General features: G+C 43.8%; 1 protein-coding gene across 2 annotated transcripts in view; it reads left to right on the top strand.

The window, feature by feature from the left end:
- The window catches only part of LOC137362542 (butyrophilin subfamily 3 member A1-like), a 142,087-nt gene that overhangs the window by 31,548 nt on the left and 91,015 nt on the right, over positions 1 to 19,524 (top strand). For both annotated transcript variants that reach the window (XM_068026930.1, XM_068026931.1), the window contains exon 2: positions 4,396 to 4,481. In XM_068026930.1, coding sequence (XP_067883031.1) covers positions 4,424 to 4,481 — 58 coding nt within the window. In that variant the 5' untranslated portion in view covers positions 4,396 to 4,423. The remainder of the gene's footprint in view (positions 1 to 4,395; positions 4,482 to 19,524) is intronic.

The raw sequence follows: 19,524 nt of genomic DNA, 5'->3' as shown, positions 1-19,524 counted from the left end.
GGGAAAAAGGCATTGAACGGGAAGATCAGCCATGATCATATTGAATAGTGGAGCAAGTTCGATGGGCTGAATGGCCTACTCCTACTCCTATGTTCCTATGCTATGTAGCAAAATTATTGTTGCCCAACTCGAGCCCTGCTTCACCTCATCTGCAGAAATCCTCATCCATGCCTTTGTTCCCACCAGACTTGAGAATTCTATTGTATTCCTGACCGGCCTCCCACATTCTACCCTCTGTAAATTTGAGATCATCCAACTTTGCTGCTCATATCCTAACTTGCACCAAATCTCACTCACACTTCACCCCTTTGCTCGCTGATCTACAGTGGCTCCCACTGAAGAAAAACCTCCATTTTAAAATTCCAATCCTTGTTTTTAAATCACTTCATGGACTCATTCCACCCTACCTCTGTAATCTCCTCCAGTGTCTCAAACCTCATCTAATTCTGGCCTCTTGAGCATCCCTGATTTTAATTGCTGCACGGTTGTTGGCTGTTATGTCTCCTAGTTTCCCATAAATTCGAAATAATCCCACTTTAGACTTGGAAAGGTTGAAGCTCTTTGTTTATTCTATTCAGTTTCCAATCTGCCTGGTAAGGACTGCTGTCGTATTACATGTCACATGTCCCTCCAGTACCGCCGTGATTATGGCCCCCTGGAACACTGACATGTAACAAATAGTTCCCAGCTCTTTACAGATAATACAACAATATACAACAGTGGCCGTGCTTCCAGTTGCCTAAGACCTAACCTCTGGAATATCTTCCCTGCACCTCTCCAACTTGCTTTCCTCCTTTTAAGGTGCTCTGCAAAACCTACCTCTTTGACCAAGCTTTGGTCATTTTTCTTTTTATAATGCCCCTCTGAAGCGCCTTCAGATGTTTTTATTGTGCGAAAGGCATTATGTAATGACAAGTGTTGTTACTGTTAAGGGATTACCCACAAGAGCTGGAACCTGTCATAGCCGCTAAGCGCATTGCACTTTTGAACTACAAGAAAGCCCCCAGCGATTTAACATCCGCAGCACTTAAAGCAGCCAGAAGTACTGCACAAAGAACAGCTAGGCGTTGCGCAAACGACTACTGGCAACACCTATGCAGTCATATTCAGCTGGCCTCAGACACCGGAAACATCAGAGGAATGTATGATGGCATGAAGAGAGCTCTTGGGCCAACCATCAAGAAGATCACCCCCCTCAAATCTAAATCGGGGGACATAATCACTGACCAACGCAAACAGATGGACCGCTGGGTTGAGCACTACCTAGAACTGTACTCCAGGGAGAATGCTGTCACTGAGACTGCCCTCAATGCAGCCCAGCCTCTACCAGTCATGGATGAGCTGGACATACAGCCAACCAAATCGGAACTCAGTGATGCCATTGATTCCCTAGCCAGCGGAAAAGCCCCTGGGAAGGACAGCATTACCCCTGAAATAATCAAGAGTGCCAAGCCTGCTATACTCTCAGCACTACATGAACTGCTATGCCTGTGCTGGGACGAGGGAGCAGTACCCCAGGACATGCGCGATGCCAACATCATCACCCTCTATAAAAACAAAGGTGACCGCGGTGACTGCAACAACTACCGTGGAATCTCCCTGCTCAGCATAGTGGGGAAAGTCTTTGCTCGAGTCGCTCTGAACAGGCTCCAGAAGCTGGCCGAGCGCGTCTACCCTGAGGCACAGTGTGGCTTTCGTGCAGAGAGATCGACTATTGACATGCTGTTCTCCCTTCGTCAGATACAGGAGAAATGCCGTGAACAACAGATGCCCCTCTACATTGCTTTCATTGATCTCACCAAAGCCTTTGACCTCGTCAGCAGACGTGGTCTCTTCAGACTACTAGAAAAGATCGGATGTCCACCAAAGCTACTAAGTATCATCACCTCATTCCATGACAATATGAAAGGCACAATTCAACATGGTGGCTCCTCATCAGAGCCCTTTCCTATCCTGAGTGGTGTGAAACAGGGCTGTGTTCTCGCACCCACACTTTTTGGGATTTTCTTCTCCCTGCTGCTTTCACATGCGTTCAAATCCTCTGAAGAAGGAATTTTCCTCCACACAAGATCAGGGGGCAGGTTGTTCAACCTTGCCCGTCTAAGAGCGAAGTCCAAAGTACGGAAAGTCCTCATCAGAGAACTCCTCTTTGCTGACGATGCTGCTTTAACATCTCACACTGAAGAATGCCTGCAGAGTCTCATCGACAGGTTTGCGTCTGCCTGCAATGAATTTGGCCTAACCATCAGCCTCAAGAAAACGAACATCATGGGGCAGGATGTCAGAAATGCTCCATCCATCAATATTGGCGACCACGCTCTGGAAGTGGTTCAAGAGTTCACCTACCTAGGCTCAACTATCACCAGTAACCTGTCTCTAGATGCAGAAATCAACAAGCGCATGGGTAAGGCTTCCACTGCTATGTTCAGACTGGCCAAGAGAGTGTGGGAAAATGGCGCACTGACACGGAACACAAAAGTCCGAGTGTATCAGGCCTGTGTCCTCAGTACCTTGCTCTACGGCAGCGAGGCCTGGACAACGTATGCCAGCCAAGAGCGACGTCTCAATTCATTCCATCTTCGCTGCCTTCGGAGAATACTTGGCATCAGGTGGCAGGACTATATCTCCAACACAGAAGTCCTTGAAGCGGCCAACATCCCCAGCTTATACACACTACTGAGTCAGCGGCGCTTGAGATGGCTTGGCCATGTGAGCCGCATGGAAGATGGCAGGATCCCCAAAGACACATTGTACAGCGAGCTCGCCACTGGTATCAGACCCACCGGCCGTCCATGTCTCCGTTATAAAGACGTCTGCAAACGCGACATGAAATCGTGTGACATTGATCACAAGTCGTGGGAGTCAGTTGCCAGCATTCGCCAGAGCTGGCGGGCAGCCATAAAGACAGGGCTAAATTGTGGCGAGTCGAAGAGACTTAGTAGTTGGCAGGAAAAAAGACAGAGGCGCAAGGGGAGAGCCAACTGTGCAACAGCCCCAACAAACAAATTTCTCTGCAGCACCTGTGGAAGAGCCTGTCACTCCAGAATTGGCCTTTATAGCCACTCCAGGCGCTGCTTCACAAACCACTGACCACCTCCAGGCGCGTATCCATTGTCTCTCGAGATAAGGAGGCCCAAAAGAAAAAGAACAAGACCATGATGTGATTTTAATTCACAACCTTTGAGTTGCTAGTCCAGTACCATCTCACTCTGTTACCCTGATCACTAAAGTTCTTGGAGGGAAAACCATAGGCAGCCTATGGAATGTCCACTTGTTCTCTCAGCATTCACCACAGGACTGAAGTCTCCTCAACACAGAGACCAACAGAGATGTGCAAGTAGCATGTGAGTGAAACAAAGAGAGAGAGAGAGGTAAACAGACAAGGAGAATGACAGGAACAGTCGAGCAGTTTTTTCTAATTAGTTTTGCCCCATTTACATGTGGAAAATAGACATTACTGAATGAGCGTTTTGACAGAAATATCTTGTGTCAGAGCTCCACCTTTCTGTGTATCACTCACATGTGGGAGAATTGTTTGGAACCTAAAACAAGTGGGAGTTTCATTTTAATATTCAGTTGAATTTGGAAGAAATAGTTTGATGTTAAATAATTTCCTGGTGATTGTGCTGGAATTACTCCAAGTGATTTAGTCATTCATGTAAAGTGGCTTCCAGAGTTGCTCGGGTCTGAGGTATTTACTGAAATTTATTTAAAGAGCTGTGCAAGAAGACTGAACAATTTTCAGTCCATTTCTCTAAATGATTTGTTTTTTTAGTTTGATTTTGCACTAAGGAACATTTGTGTTAATTATTGTAATACAGCCTTCACCTCTACAACAGTGACTCAAATGGGTTTCTCCATGGGAATCCCCCAATGTCTGAGCTCTTTAGAGGGTGAGAAGGACTAATGAAGAGCTGCCAGGGAAACCAGGTTTACCAGAGATATTGTGCATTCATCCATCAGTGTAGTCACACCGGATTCTACAGGCCAAGTGCACTGATCTCCATTCATCAGAGAAGCAGTTCCTGTTGGCACCAAATCTTGAGGAAAGTCATGACAACCCACTGGGAAATGTTAATACCAGACATCAAGGCCCAAATCGCCTTAATTACAGGATCATTCTTCAAATACACAGCAATCATAGTATTTTTTGAAAAATGTCAGAGACGTAACAATACATACAGATGAAAAAATATAGACACACAAATGTTCATAGGATATAATGTAAACATACTTCAGGCCCAAAGAGTTTATATTTGACTAAAAGCTTTTGTAAGTGGAACACAGTCTGTTTAGCAATGATATGTGTGCACTGTAGATATATGATCTATGACAAATAATGAAATGATCACCTCTCTCTCTCTCTCTCTCTCTCTCTCTCTCTCTCTCTCTCAGGTGATTATTCTTCTGCTAAGATCTCAAGATGAAAGAGATTCACCACATTGTGCTACTCTTACTTGTGATTCTGGTCTCAGTATACGGTAAGGATCATTATAACTTGTTTTGTTATGTTTATATTTAATACCAGTAGCCCTCCTGTGGTGCTATTAATGATGAGTCAGAAGATTTACTCTTTTATAACAATACCAACATTTATGCAATGTGGGGGATAATGTCAGGGCCCCTGATTTGCAGTGAATAAGTTTAATTTCATTTTTCTGAAATCATCTGTGTTTTTTTTGTTGGAACTTTGAGAATTCCATTTCACGAGAAGTGTAGCGATGAAAATACAGAAACAAACTGAAAAGTTGTAAATGTTCGAACAATTTTAAAGGATTGGTACATTGGCTGTCAACAAAATGGAGGAGAAGTCACATGAGTCATACCACCTCCTACATTGTACTAACTGTCTACTAATACTGAAAACCAATCAACCCCATCTGTATGGAAATAGGACAGATAATCACACATGGATATGAACGAGACTCAAACAAACAAAGACAAAGACCTTCCTCACACTTTTCATCTCCAACTAACCTTCATTACAATGGAGTATGAACAGCCTCATCTCCTCAAAATGGGGTAATCGAAAGGCCGTTGTGCAGCCCAGCAGGAACTGAAATCTGAAGTCACATGGGCGATGCTACCACTTGTTAGTTCACCTTAAAAGGTAATTGTTTTGAGGAACAGAGTTGAGGGGGGGAGGGGGTGGTGCGGGAGTCTTGTCAGTGCGGAACTTCAGACATCAAGATCAGTCTGGTCTCTCCTCAGCCACACAGTAAATGTCTAAAGTCATCTTGAATTACAGCAAGGCTGAGAGAGAGAGAGATCAGTTCCAGCCAACACAGTTGACCTCTGCTGAGACAAGCCATCTACAGCACAGAAAAGAAAGTGTCTTTTAAAAACCACTCCTTCCCCTGTGAAAACTGAACTAAGAAATCAGCACCGTCTTCAAATTGAAATGAACTGCCAGAAGTCTCCAGTAACCCAGCTAATATAAGACAACCAGCAAATAGGCCTGCAACTTCAACACTCACCTTCCGAATGGATCCCATGGGTTTTTACTGCAACAACAGACTTTTACACAGTGATGCAACATGTCCACACACGGACACCAGTGTCAGTGGTAATAATATTGATGTCAGTTGTTTCCATCAGTCCTGCCAATCCTCTGACTGACAGTGGGCTGCCTGTGGCTCGGCTTTCATTGATGGCTCTCCTATTGAAGTGTAGGTCAGGCAGAGGGGGTAGGCGGGACCTGTGTCTGACGGATGGCAGATACCTGTCTGATTGCTCAGTGGGCTGTCTGGGCGGGGTGAGCACTGATTGGCGGCTCGTGGCATAGGTGCACTGGGAACGGCCGCTGATGTTTTTGCACCATTCAGGGAGTGAGTGGGAATGGCTGCTGTGGGGAAGAGGGAGAGAGAGGCTAAGGGGAGAGCAGGAAGCAGGTCAGTACACAGCCAGCATCACAGCACTGAGAGAGCATCCTGAGAGTCAGGCAGCCCTGTAAACCAATTCTAAAGGGGATGCAGGAACAGAGGGACCTGGGTGTAGGTGTACAAAAGTCATTGAAGGTGGCAGGGAAGTTTGAGAGCGTGGTTAATAAAGCATTTGGGCTTTATTAGGGGCATAGAGTACAAGAGCATGGACGTTATGTTGAACTTGTATAAGACACTAATTTAGGAAAAACATGAGGCCATTGGAGAGAGTACAGAAAAGATTCACGAGAATGGTTCCAGGGATGAGGCGTTTCAGTTATGAAGGTAGATTGGAGAGGTTAGGATTGTTTTCCTTGGAGAAGAGAAACATGAGGGGTCTGGACAGAGGAGATGGAGATAAACTGTTCCAACTCGTGAAAGGATCGAGAACGAGAGGGCACTGATTGAAATTATTTGGTTAGAGAAGCAAAAGTGACATGAGGGAAAAACTTTTCATGCAGCGAGTGGTAAAGGTCTGGAATGCGCTGCCTGAGAATGTGGTGGAGGCAGGTTCAATTGAAGCATTCAAAAGGGAATTAGACAGTTATATGAAAAGGAAGAATGTGCAGGGTTACGGGGAGAAGGCAGGGGAATGGAACTGAGTAATTGCTCTTTCAGAGAGCAAGTTCAGACACAATGGGCTGAATGGTCTCCTTCTGCAGTGTAATGATTCTGTGAATCGGCACCAGGTTGGGGATGAGATGGAGGGAGGGGAAGAGAGAGAGAGGCAGAAATAGTGATAGACACAGAGACGGGATGGAGAGAGATGGAGAAAGTGAGGAGAGACAGCGAGAGCGAAGAGAGAGGAACACAGGACAGTGAGATGGATACAGAAAGGGCGTGGGATGGACACAGAAAGGGAATGGGATGGACATAGAAGAGAGAGGGAGGTGGGTGAGGGAAGGACACAGAGTGAGAGAGGGGAAAGAAAGACATCAAGATCATTCCTGACCGATGGACATCAATCCGAATTCTCCACATCACTATCTCAAATATGCAGGCAGACATTGACTACTTGTGCATGCAAAAACAATGCCAGGTATTTCACTAAATAGTGAGGAATGTGTTTAAATCGGACTGTGTTTTGACTGCTTTAGGTTGTTTATACATTTTATATACAGATTAATTGTCCCCGTGTCTGGCTCAGTCAATAATTTTGTTTATGTTTTTGGTGCAACAAGTTGGTGCCGTTCCCTGCTTTTACACCTTGAACTCTGAACATCTCTTCCCCTTTCCCTTCTGTCTATCTTCTCTTGTGTATGCCTGTGTGAGTAAATGCACGCATGGGTTGTGTTGAAAACATTTCGGGTGATTATTGTTTAATAAATATTTAATCTTTTGTTTGAAACCTATGAGAAAACCTGCCACTGTCTATTTGGAAAACAAAACCCAGGGGCTGAAACTTTAGAGTAATACAGAAACACTGTCTGGGGTCAGTTGGGAAGTGAACAGCGGAAACCAGCAACACCATCGTCCACCTGGCTGTAACACCATTATTCTGTGAAAATATGAATGTCTGTCTGGCTTTCTCTGTAATAAAATATTTACAGTACGGCCCAAAGTTTCATTGTGGGTTCCATCAAACTCTTCCTGTAACTCTAATGTAACCCATAGGAAACTAACAAAGATATGGTGATGCCAGATTCCCACTGATTCCAAGACTTCTTGGCTAGCCTTGTGGATTCTCCACCCGCCAGTGACAGCAGAGAGTCCCTGCAGTAGAAGATCACGTTTTGAAGTTTCCGGTGAAGGCAAATCACTGGAAGCAATGACACTGAGTGAGATTAGGCACAGCACTCTCCAACTGGGTGCATTGAATCCTATCAAGAGATCCTGGTTCCCTCCTGATGCCTGTGGAAAGCCTTAGACTGTATTCAGAACAGATGCATGAGGATGTTAGCAACTGACAGAGCAGATGAAGCAGCACCATTGGGCCCTTACCATTTTCCTGCCTGATTTTGACCATTCCCATTAGTTCTCAGAGTGGTTTTCAGTCTTGACTGTTTGTGGTTGATCTGCCTAGAGCTCTGTGCATGGAATTATTCACCCCCACTGGCATTGTAGTGCACAGCTCCTTTGGAATGAAGGTATGCTGTAGAATACCAATAATAACTCACATTTATATTGTTACGTCTGAGGCAGGAGGAGTGCACTGTCTTTTCTAGTTCCATTTCTCCACAGATCACAACATATATTTAAATTTTTACCCAGTTACCGATGCAGTCAATCCTGTACTTTACTCCTTATCCCAGAGTAAAATACACCAACCAGGTTTCTTTAATAAACAACAAAATGATCAGTTTATTATAAAACAAGACTTATCCAGTAAAGAAGCAAAGCATTAACACACAAATTGAATTATGAAAGTTCCCTTTTTAAAATACCCCCCCCTCCCCCCCTCCAAACAAACACACACACACGAACACACACACATGAACACACGAACACACACATACATATACACACACACGAACACACACGAACACACACGAACACACACGAACACACACGAACACACACGAACACACACGAACACACACACACACACACGAACACACACGAACACACACGAACACACACGAACACACACACACACACACACACACACACACACACACACACACGAAAACACACACACACACGAAAACACGCACACGCACACATACACTCATATACACACACACACGTGAACTCTCACTCTGGTTAAAGAAAAATAGAGATTTTTGTTCTGCACAACTCTTTTACAAAACAAGACAAAAAAGAATACTTTGACCAAATACTTGCTAGTTCTTGAGAGAAAAGAGAAGATCTCGATGGATGTCAGTTGTCGCTTTTTGCATGGTGTCTGGGAATATGGAGACAGGTCACGGGAATCTTTTCTGGAGTAGTTCATTCTGGAGTTGTTGAGAATTAATCTGGTCGGATTTCCAGGAGAAATGTTGAATCAGGGATTTCAGTTGTAACACTCTGGATTCACAGGGTTTTTTCAAAGAGGTAGAGAAAGAGGAGCTGACACACTGGATTTCTCAGAGTTTATTTAGAGACGTGCAGAAAAGATGAGCCAGGGGTTTCTTTTTCAGTCAGCTACAAAACCAACTGCTTTTTAATACTGTCATACCCCAACTTAATCAAAACAATAACTTAGAAGCCAAAACAACTCCTGACCCTTATAAATCTGGACATGTCACCTCTCTGTAAACATCTCCCCCAAGTCACCAAGGTTTCTGTTGTTTATTCATCTTAAGGCATGTGAATCAAGGGATACAGGGAGAAAGCGGGAACAGGGTACTGAGTTTGGACGATCAGCCATGATCGTATTGAATGGCGGTGCAGGCACGAAGGGCTGAATGGCCTACACTTGCTCCTATTTTCTATATTTCTATGTTTCTATGAACCCATTTCCATAATTTAAATATGAATCCTCAAAAATATTTGACAAAAACATGGAAGCACTTTCACAGAATCACAGAATTGTTACAGCGCAGAAGGAGGCCATTCGGCCCATCGTGGCTGCACCGGCTCTCCGAATGAGCAATTCACTCAGTGCCATTCCCCCACCTTCTCCCCGTAACCCTGCACATTCTTCCTTTTCATATAAACAGTCTAATTCCCTTTTGAATGCTTCAATTGACCCGACTTCCACCACACTCTCGGGCAGCGCATTCCAGATCTTAACCACTCGATGTGTGAAAAAGGTTTTTCCTTATGTCGCCATTGCTTCTTTTGCCAGTTGCCTTAAATCTGTGCCCTCGTGTTTTCAATCCCTCCACCAATGGGAACAATTTTTCCCTGTCTACCCTGTCCAGACTCCAGGAGGTTTGTTCCTCACAGACTAGTTTTACAATAGTTGAAAATATTACCACAATTAGAATGATTTTCTTTTATTCATTAATGGGATGTGCACATCACTGGCCAGGCCATCATCCACTGCCCTTCCCCAATTGCCCATGAGAAGGCTGTAGCGAGCTGCCCCCTCCGAACTGCCACACTCCGTGTTGGGCAGGCACACCCACAGTGCTACCAGGAAGGGAGTTCCAGGATTCTGACCCAGCAACAGTGAAGGAACAGTGATATAGATCCAGGTCCGGAGGATGTGCAGCTTGGAGGGGAACTGGCAGGTGGTGGTGTTCCCATGCATCCACTGCACTTGTCCTACTAGATGGTGGAGGTTGCGAGTTTGGAAGGTGCTGTCGAAGGAGCCTTGGTGAGTTGCTGCAGTGCATCTTAGTACACCGAACTCGATATTAACCCCCATGATGGGCAGAGATGGTAATGGGTGGGGGAGGGGTAAAATGTGAAATCAGCAGAACCTGACCCAAACACGGCATGTATGACCCCATCATCATTTTTACGGCAACGGATTTCAGTAAACTTGTATATCCCGCTTTGGGGAGGCGAGTTGTTTATTAGCATTGAGTATTGTGTCCAGTTTTAGTTCTAGACCCCTTTCATAACAATATAGCACCTTTAACTTAATAAAACATCTCAAGCTACTTTACAAGTAGTAGCAAACAACAGCCATATAAGGAGATATTAGGCCAAATTATCAGAATCTTGGTCAAAACGTAGGTTTTGAGGAGTCTGAAAGGAAGAAAGAGAGGTAGAGAGTCAGAGGGATTTTGGGATGGAATTCTAGAGATTAGGGTCCTGGCAGTTGAAGGAACAGCCGCCATTGATGGAGTGATTAAAATCAGGAATGCTGAAGAGGCCAGAATTAGAGGAGTGCAGAGATCTCTGGGGTTGTGGAGGGGGTGGGGGAGATGATGTAGGGAGGGATGAGGGCAGGGAGGAATTTGAAAACAAGGATGTGAATGGGCTGATAACAGGCAAGTAACAATCACACTGCACAAGGGCCAGGCAATGACCATCTTCAACAAGAGAGAATATCACCACCTCCCCTTGATGCTCAACTGGCATTACCATCACTGAAACTCCCACCATTAACATCCAGGAATCAACACTGACTAAAACGTAACTGAACCAGCCACATAAATACTGTGGCTACAAGAGCAGATCAGAAGCTGGGAATTCTGTGGCGAGTAACTCACCTCCTGACTCTCCAAATCCTGTCCACCATCTACAAGGCACAAGTCAGGGGTGTGATGGAATACTCTCCACTTGCCTGGATTGGTGCAGCTCCAACAACACTCAGGAAGCTCGACACCATCCAGGACAAGGCAGCCCACTTGATTGGCACCCATCCACCACCCTAAATGGTCCCTCTCTCCACCACTGGCACACAGTGGCAGCAGTGGTTTACCATCTACAAGGTGCACTGCAGAAATTCACCAAGGCTCCTTTGACAGCATCTTCCAAACCCATGAGCTCTCCCACCAAGAAGAACAAGGGCAGAAGATGCACAGGAACACAACCAGCTGCAAGTTCCTCTCCAAGCCACACACCTATCCTGACCTGAAACATTGTTCCTTCACTGTTGCTGGGTCAAAAGCCCACTGACCTACCCTGTCTATATCTTTGCAGCCTCTCTACATCCTCCCCGCAGCTTACCTTTCCACCGAGCTTTGTATCATCAGCAAAGTTAGATACATTACTCTCTATCTCTTCATCTAAGTCAAATATAGAGTGTAAATAGCTGAGGCCCCAGCACTGATCCTTGCGGCACCCCCACTATTCACTGCCTGCCAACTTGAAAATGCCCCATTTATGCCCACTCTATGCTTCCTGTTTGTTAACCAGTCCTCTATCCATGCTAATATAATACCCCAACACCATGAGCCCTCATCTTGTCATTTAATCTTTTACGTGGCACCTTATCAAATGCCTTTTGAAAATCCACGTATACTACATATACTGGTTCCTCTTTATCTACCTTACTAGTTACATCCTCAAAAAACTCCAATAAATTTGTCAAACAGGATCTCCCTTTCGTAAAACTACTTGTTCTAATCATACTATGCTTCTCTAAGTGCAATGTTAAGACTTCTTTAATAATCGTTTCCAGCATCTTCCCAATGGCTGATGTTCGGCTAACTGGTCTGTAGGTCCCTGTTTTCTCTCTACCTCCTTTCTTGAAAAGCAGCATAACATTTGCCAACTTCCAATCTGATGTGACCATTTCTGAATCTAAGGAATTCTGGAAAATCATAACCAGTGCATCCACTATCTGCTGCTATCTCTTTTAGAACCCTGGGATGTAGGCCATCTGGTCCTGGTGACTTGTCAGATTTTAGTCCATCAAATTTCTCCAATACTTTTTCTTGGCTGATATCAATATCCTTAATTTCTTCACTCTTTTTAACCACTAGATTACTGCCTGTTTCTGGTATGAAACTTGTGCCTTCAACAATGAAGACAGGCACAAAATATTGTTCAATGTCTTTGCCATTTCCCCATTTCCCCATGATGATTTCTCCTGTCTCTGCCTCGAAGGTACCAATGTCTACTTTAGCTACTCTCTTCCTTTTTATGTACTTATAAAAGCTCTTACAATCTGTTTTCATATTGCTGGCTAGTTTACTCTCATTCTATTTTTTCCATTTTTATCAACTTTTTGGTGGCCCTTTGCTGGTTTCTAAAACACTCCCAATCCTCAGACTTGCTACTATTTTTTTGCAACATTGTAAGCCTCTTCTTTTAGTCTAATACTCTCCTTAACTTCCTGAGTGTCCCAGTGTATATGCAAATTAAAGTTCCCCACAATAATAGATTACCTTTTTCCCATGCTCCAATAATTTCCCATTTAATTCTCTGTCCAATAGTATAACTACTGTTAGGGGGTCTGTAACTGTAACCAATGTTTTCTGACTCCTGCTATTCCAAATTTCCACCCAAATTGATTCTACTTCATGATCTTCTGAGGCCAGATCCCTTCTTATTACTGTCCTTATGTCATCCTTTACTATCCGGGATACCCCTCCCCCTTTACCATTCTGTCTGTCTGTCCAAAATATTGTGTACCTTGAAATAATAATTTCCCAACCTTGATCTCCTTGTAACCATGTCTCAGTAATGGCAATTAGATCTCGATCATTTACCTCTATTCATGCCACTAGTTCATCAACAGATGCTTCTTGCATTCAGATGAAGCAACTTCAATTTCATTTATTTAACCTCGATTCCCTGCAATGACCTTATTTGCCAATGTACAATTTTTGTTCAACTCTCTGTCCCTTCCTGTCCCATTCTGTTGGCAGTTCCCCACATCACTATCCTGTTCTGATGCCCTGACCTCTCTTTTTGGATTTCTAACATTTCCTTTACCCAAACTCTCCCCTCCCTGTTAGTTTAAATCCCTGTCCACAGCCCTAGTTATGTGATTGGCCAGGACACTGGTTCCAGCCTGGTTCAAATGAAGCCCATCCCAATGGAATAGCTCCCTCTTCCCTGAGTACTGATGCCAGTGCCCCAAGAATCAAAACCCTTTCTTCCCACACCACTCTTTGAGCCACGCATTTAATTCTCGAATCTGCTTGACCATGTGCCAATTTCTACGTGGCTCAGGTAACAATCTGGAGATGATTACCTTTGGTGTTCTGTGTTTTTGTTTGCACCCTAACTCCTCAAATACTGTAAGCAGAGCATAATTTCTGATTCTACCTATGTCATTGGTTTCCACATGGGCCACGGGCAACTGGATTCTCCTCCTCCCACTCCAAGTTCATCTCCAGCTGCAAGGAGATACCCTTAACCCTGGTACTGGGCAGGCAATACAACTGTCGGATCTCCCGGTTGTGGCTACAGAGAGCAGTATCTATCCCCCTGACTATACTGTCTCCTATCACTACCACATTCCTTTTCACTCCCTCCACTGGAATGGCATCTTTCACCATGGTGTCATGGTCAGTCTGCTCATCCACCTTACAATCCTTCTCTTCATCCACACAAGTAGCAAGGACCCCGTACCTGCTGGACAAAGTCAGAGGCTGAGGCTCCTCCATCGCTACATGCTGATTTCCCCTACCTGCCTCACTCACAGTCACACCATTCTGCCTCTGACCATTGGCCATCTCCAATGGTCTCCCTACTGCAAGGGATGGTGACTGCCTCATGGAACAAAGTGTCCAGGTAACTCTCCCCCCTCCCTGATACTCCACAATGTCTGCAACTCAGTGTTCAGATCAGCAATTCTGAGCTGAAGTCGTGCAAGCTGCAGGCATGATTGTCTCGAATTTCTAGTGAATTCCACAGATTCCTGCATGTTGCAGTTGCAGCACACCACTGACCCTGGAATCTCTGTGCAACCTTTTATTTAATTAGTCTATTAGTTAATAATTCAAGCTAAAGTAATGGAAAGTTGGACTCGCCCAGCTTGGAAGAAGACTCACCAACTGCTCAAGGCTGAAAAAGATAGGAAAAGGAGCCCTTCCTTCCTCCTCGACACCGAATTCCCACGTGCACCAAATTTCCAACTTCACTTCGGCAAATGTTTCTCACTCAGGCAACTGAGTCTTCTCATCTGTGCCCCCTCACTGCCATGTAGAATGTGGCCTGAACTTCCTCAGCCTTTTGCAGATGCCCTCTCCCTCATCCCAGTGATGTTCCTATACCTATGTCAGAAAATACTGGAATAGTGCAGTTTTCACTTTAAAATGCGAACACAACATAAGAAATAGGAGCAGGAGTCGACCATACAGCCCTTAAAACCTACTCCACCGTTCAGCACAATTGTGGGTGATCTTCGCTTTCAACTCCACTTTCCCACCTGCTCCCATATCCCTTGATTTCCTGTCTCTCTCAGCCTTAAATATATTCAATGGTGAAGCATTCATAACCCTCTGGGGTAGAGAATTCCAAAGATTCACAACCCTTTGAAGAAAGTTCTCCTCCTCTCAGTCCTGACTGATTGGCCTCTTATCCTGAGACTCTGCCCCCATGTTCCAGATTCCTCAGCCAAGGGAAACAACCTCTCAATGTCTACCCTGTCAAACCCCTTCAGAATATTGTATATTTCAAAAAACTTTCTTTCATCTAAATTCCAGAGAATATGGATCTAATTTACTTAGCCCCTCATCAGAGGACAACTCTCTCATCCCAGGGTCCAATATATTGAAACTGTGCTGTACTGCCTTCAATGAAAGTATATTCTTCTTTAAATATGGAGACCAAAACTGTGCACAGTTCACCAGATGTGGTCTCACCAAAGCCAGGCACAACTGTAGCAAGACTTCCTTATTATTGTACTCAAATTGCCTTGCAATAAAGGCCAACATGCCATTTGCCTTCCTAATTGCTTACTGTACCTGGGTGCTAAATTTCTGTGTTTCTCGTATGAGCACACCCAAGTCTCTTTGAATATCAACATTTACAAGTTTTTTAAAAACATTCTGCTTTTCTATTCTTGCTACCAAAGTGAATAATAACCTCACACATCCCCACATTATACTCCATCTGGAATCTTGTTTGGTAAGTGACGGGATTTTAAGGGCTAGTCGCTCTCTAAAGTCTAGTTTGTGTTTACAGAAAACAATTAACTAAAATTACTGTTTAAGTTAAGAGGCAAGTTAAGTTCCGTTGAGTTTTAAACAGGGATATACAAACTCTCTGAGAGTAGCTGGAGCTAGATAATTAGGCAGCTAGCTTAAACTGGTTTCTGAGCTCTAGCAAAGCTGATCCATCATTGTTTTTCAAACAGTGTAAACTCAGGACGATCTCTGAGTGCTGCTTGTCTGCTCAGAGTGTGAAGAAGGGAGTTTGGTGACTGAGGGAAACTATAAATTAAGAAAAACAAGTGTAATTTAATTATGTCATGTGGACCCCCACCTGCCAAGAATGAGGCATACTGATTTCATCATATGAACATTGATTTTAAACTGTTACTGGAGTGAAGAAATGACCGGCTTGAAGATCACCAGACACTTGGCTGGAAGAACATTACTAAGAGACAGTGCTTGGAGAGACAAAAGAATTGCTCACTGATTCAATTAACAGAGATCGCTCTGACAATGGTTCCACATCTTGTCAGTAAGAAACATCACTACAACCACCCCACCACCCCCACCCCCATCAAGAGCTTTGAAATACACAAACCTCACAGGAGAGACTATTCCAAATAAGGAGGTAGTCACATGATTAACCTTCCGGGCAAGCTGGGTTTTTAAAAATTGTGCCACACAGAAAGGAACAGAACGTGGTCTGCAAGTGAAGCTGGAACAAGGGAGCCTGTCTGTCTCTCTCTCTCTCTCTCTCTCTCTCTCTCTCTCTCTCTGTCTCTCTCTCTCTCTCTCTGTCTCTCTGGCTCACTGTCTCACTGTCTCTCTGTCTCTCTCTCACTCTCTCTCCCCCTGTCTCTCTGTCTCTGTCTCGCTCTCTCTCTCTCTCTCTCTCTCTATATATATATATATATATATATATATATATATATATATATATATACTTTACTTTTACTTTGGGCCTCCTTATCTCGAGAGACAATGGATACGCGCCTGGAGGTGGTCAGTGGTTTGTGAAGCAGCGCCTGGAGTGGCTATAAAGGCCAATTCTGGAGTGACAGGCTCTTCCACAGGTGCTGCAGAGAAATTTGTTTGTTTTTGATATATATATATATTTGATATATATATATATCTCTCTTTCTCTCGCTTTCTCCCAAGCCACCGGACCCACGGAAGACAGGTAAATCTCAAGAGAAAAGACTCCGACTTAGAAACAAGTTGAAGCATGCACTGGACCTCAACAAATTGCAGGACTTATGGGCAACCAAAGACTCCACAGAAACTCAAAGGACAGTAAATTAGAAACCCATCTATTGCCCCAAACTTTTCCCCTTTATTCTTTACTATTTTTTCTGTCTCTATCTGCAAATGTGTTTATCGTGGGTGCACGCTAGCGTGGTTGCATTGCATATTCATAGTCGTTGACTGGATTCGAGTTTAAGATGAATAAACTTCCACCTTTCTTGTTTTAATCTAAGGAAACATGTCTGATTTCTTTGCCTTACAATTGGAGCAGTGAACAAGGATTCAGTGAGGGGGAGCTTAAAACTTGGTGTTTTAAAAAGTTAAACCCTGTTATGGTTAAACTGAGAGGGAACCCCTAGGCCCCTTCTCATCTGGTCGTAACTTTTAACACAATAAAGATGGCAGTTCATAGATGTGTTATAGCTGCAGAATATGGGAGCTCCTGGATGCCATGGCAATCCATGGCAACCACGTCTATAGTGTCTGTGGTTTGAGGAGCTTCGTCTCATTGTAGATGAGTTGGCAGCCGTGCTGCAGATATCGCAATGCATCAGGGAGGGGGAAAGCTACTTGGTCGCTTTGTTTATGAAGGCAGTCACATCCCTGAGGATAGGGTCTTCTGATTTGGTCAGTGGTCAGGGACAGGAGAGTGTGACGGTGGGTCAGGCAGATAAAAGGATTGTGAAGGTAAGGGTGGGAGCAGCCTTAGTCCTTGCAATTGAGCAACAAGTTCAAAGTTCTTGCAGATTTCATAGACAAGATTGAGGGCTCTATTGTGGATGAGCAGACTGACCATGGCACCATGGTACAGGTAGTCATTCAAGTAGGGAGGAGAAAAAAGAAAATTAGTTGTAGAAAGTAACAGTATAGTAAGGGGGATTGATGCTGTTCTCTGCAGCCGACAGCAAGAGTCCAGAAGGCTGTGTTGCCTGCCCGGTGCCAGGGTTTGGGACATCTGCTCAGGGCTGGAGAGGAACTTACAGTGGGAGGAGGAGGATCTGGTGATCATGGTCCACATAGGTACTAATGACATAGATAGGACTAGGAAAGAGGTTCTGCATATGGAATATGAGCAGCTAGGCAGTAATTTAAAAAGCAGAGCCTCAAAGGTAATAATCTCTGGACTACTGCCTGAGCCACGTGCAAATTGTCATAGGGTAAATAAGATTTGAGAGATGAATGCATGGCTGAAAGACAGATATGGGAGAATTGAGTTCTGATTCGTGGGGCACTGGCACCAGTACTGGGGAAAGTGGAAGCTGAATTGTTGGGACGGACTTCACCTGAAATATGCTGGGATCAGTGTTCTAGCAGGTCATCAAACTGGCAAAGTAGAGAGAACTTCAAACTAAATAGAGGGGTGAAGGGATCATATCGGGAAAAATTGAATAAACTTTAAAGAAATGTCTAGGCAATAGATCAAGGTAGCAATAAAGGTAATGATGATCAGAGTATGGCAGGAAAGGACAGTGATTGCAAACTTAAGAGTGTGCCAGCTGACACAGCCAGAGTTTTACAAAAACAGTAAAAAAAAACTGAATGAAGGGCTCTGTATCTGAATGGCTGCAGTATTTGCACGAGGACAGATGAATTGTCAGCTCAAATAGAAATTCATATATATCACCTGGTAGCCATCACCGAGACATGTCTACAAGGAAACCAAAGCTGGGACCTAAATATCCAAGGGTATGTGACATTCATGAAGGGCAGGGAGTTGGGAAAAGGTGGTTGGATAGCTCTGTGAATTAAAGAGGGCATTAGTACTGTAGTGGGATGAGAGCATAGTTCGAAAGATCAAGACATAGAATCAGTTTGGGTGGAACTAAGAAACAGCCAAGGGCAGAAAATATTGGTTGAAGTTTTTTTATTGGCCACCAAACAGCAGTGGTAATGTAACTCATAGTATAAATCAGGAAATTAGAGTTGCATGTAACGAGGGTGATAGAGTAATCATGGGGAATTTTAATCTACATATGGACTGGGTAAACTTTATTCATGCTAATGTTGTGGAGGATGAAATCTTGGAATGTATACAAGATAGTTTTCTAGAACAGTATGTTGAGGAACCAACTAGGGAATGGGCTATTTTAGATCTAGTGCAATGAAAAAGGGCTAATTAATAATTTTGTTGTAAAGGAGACCTTAGGAAAGAGTGACCATAATATTTTATATGAAGTTTGAAAGTGACGTAATTCAATCAGAAACTAGGGTGTTAAGTCTTAGCAAAGGAAACGATGAAGGTATGAGGGGCAAATTGTGGCTATGGTGGATTGGGAAACTATGTTAAACGGTATGGTGGCAGACAGGCAATGTCTCACATTAAAGAACTAAAACATAATTTACAACAAAAAAACTTTCCTTTAATGCACAAAAACCCAGCAAGGCAAGTGTTCCTTGCTGTGCTAATGAAAGAAATCAAGGATTGTATTAGGGCAAAGGAAGAGGTGTATAAGGTTGTCAAAAAATGGTAAGCCTGATAATTGGGACATTTCAGAATTCTTTGAAGGAGGACCAAGAAAAAGATTAAGAAAGGTAAAATAGAATATGAGAGTAAAACAGTGAAATCCAAACAGACTGTAGAAACTTCTGTAGGTAAGTAAAAAGGAAAAGACGAGTAAAGACAGATGTGGGTCCATTACAAGTAGCATCAGTAGAATTTAAATTGGAGAATAATGGCAGAGAAACTGAGCAAGTACTTTGTGTCTGTCTTCATGGAGGAAAATAGTAAAACCTCCCAGAAATAACAGAGCATCAGGGGACTAGTGTAAAGGAAGAACTGTAAGATATTAATATTCATTAAAAAAAAAGCACTAGAGAAATTCATAGGACTTGGCTCTGGCTCTGATGGCCTACATCCCAGAGTGTTGAAAGAGGTGGCTGTAGAGATAGTAGATGCATTGGTGGTCATTTATCAAAATGCTGTCGACTCTAGAATGGTTCCTGCAGGTTGGAAGGTGATAAATGTAACC

Source organism: Heterodontus francisci, unplaced genomic scaffold (assembly GCF_036365525.1).
Source record: "Heterodontus francisci isolate sHetFra1 unplaced genomic scaffold, sHetFra1.hap1 HAP1_SCAFFOLD_631, whole genome shotgun sequence".
NCBI lineage: Eukaryota > Metazoa > Chordata > Chondrichthyes > Heterodontiformes > Heterodontidae > Heterodontus > Heterodontus francisci.
The sequence above is the reverse complement of the archived record's forward strand: the minus strand, read 5'-3'. Positions and strand labels throughout refer to the sequence as shown.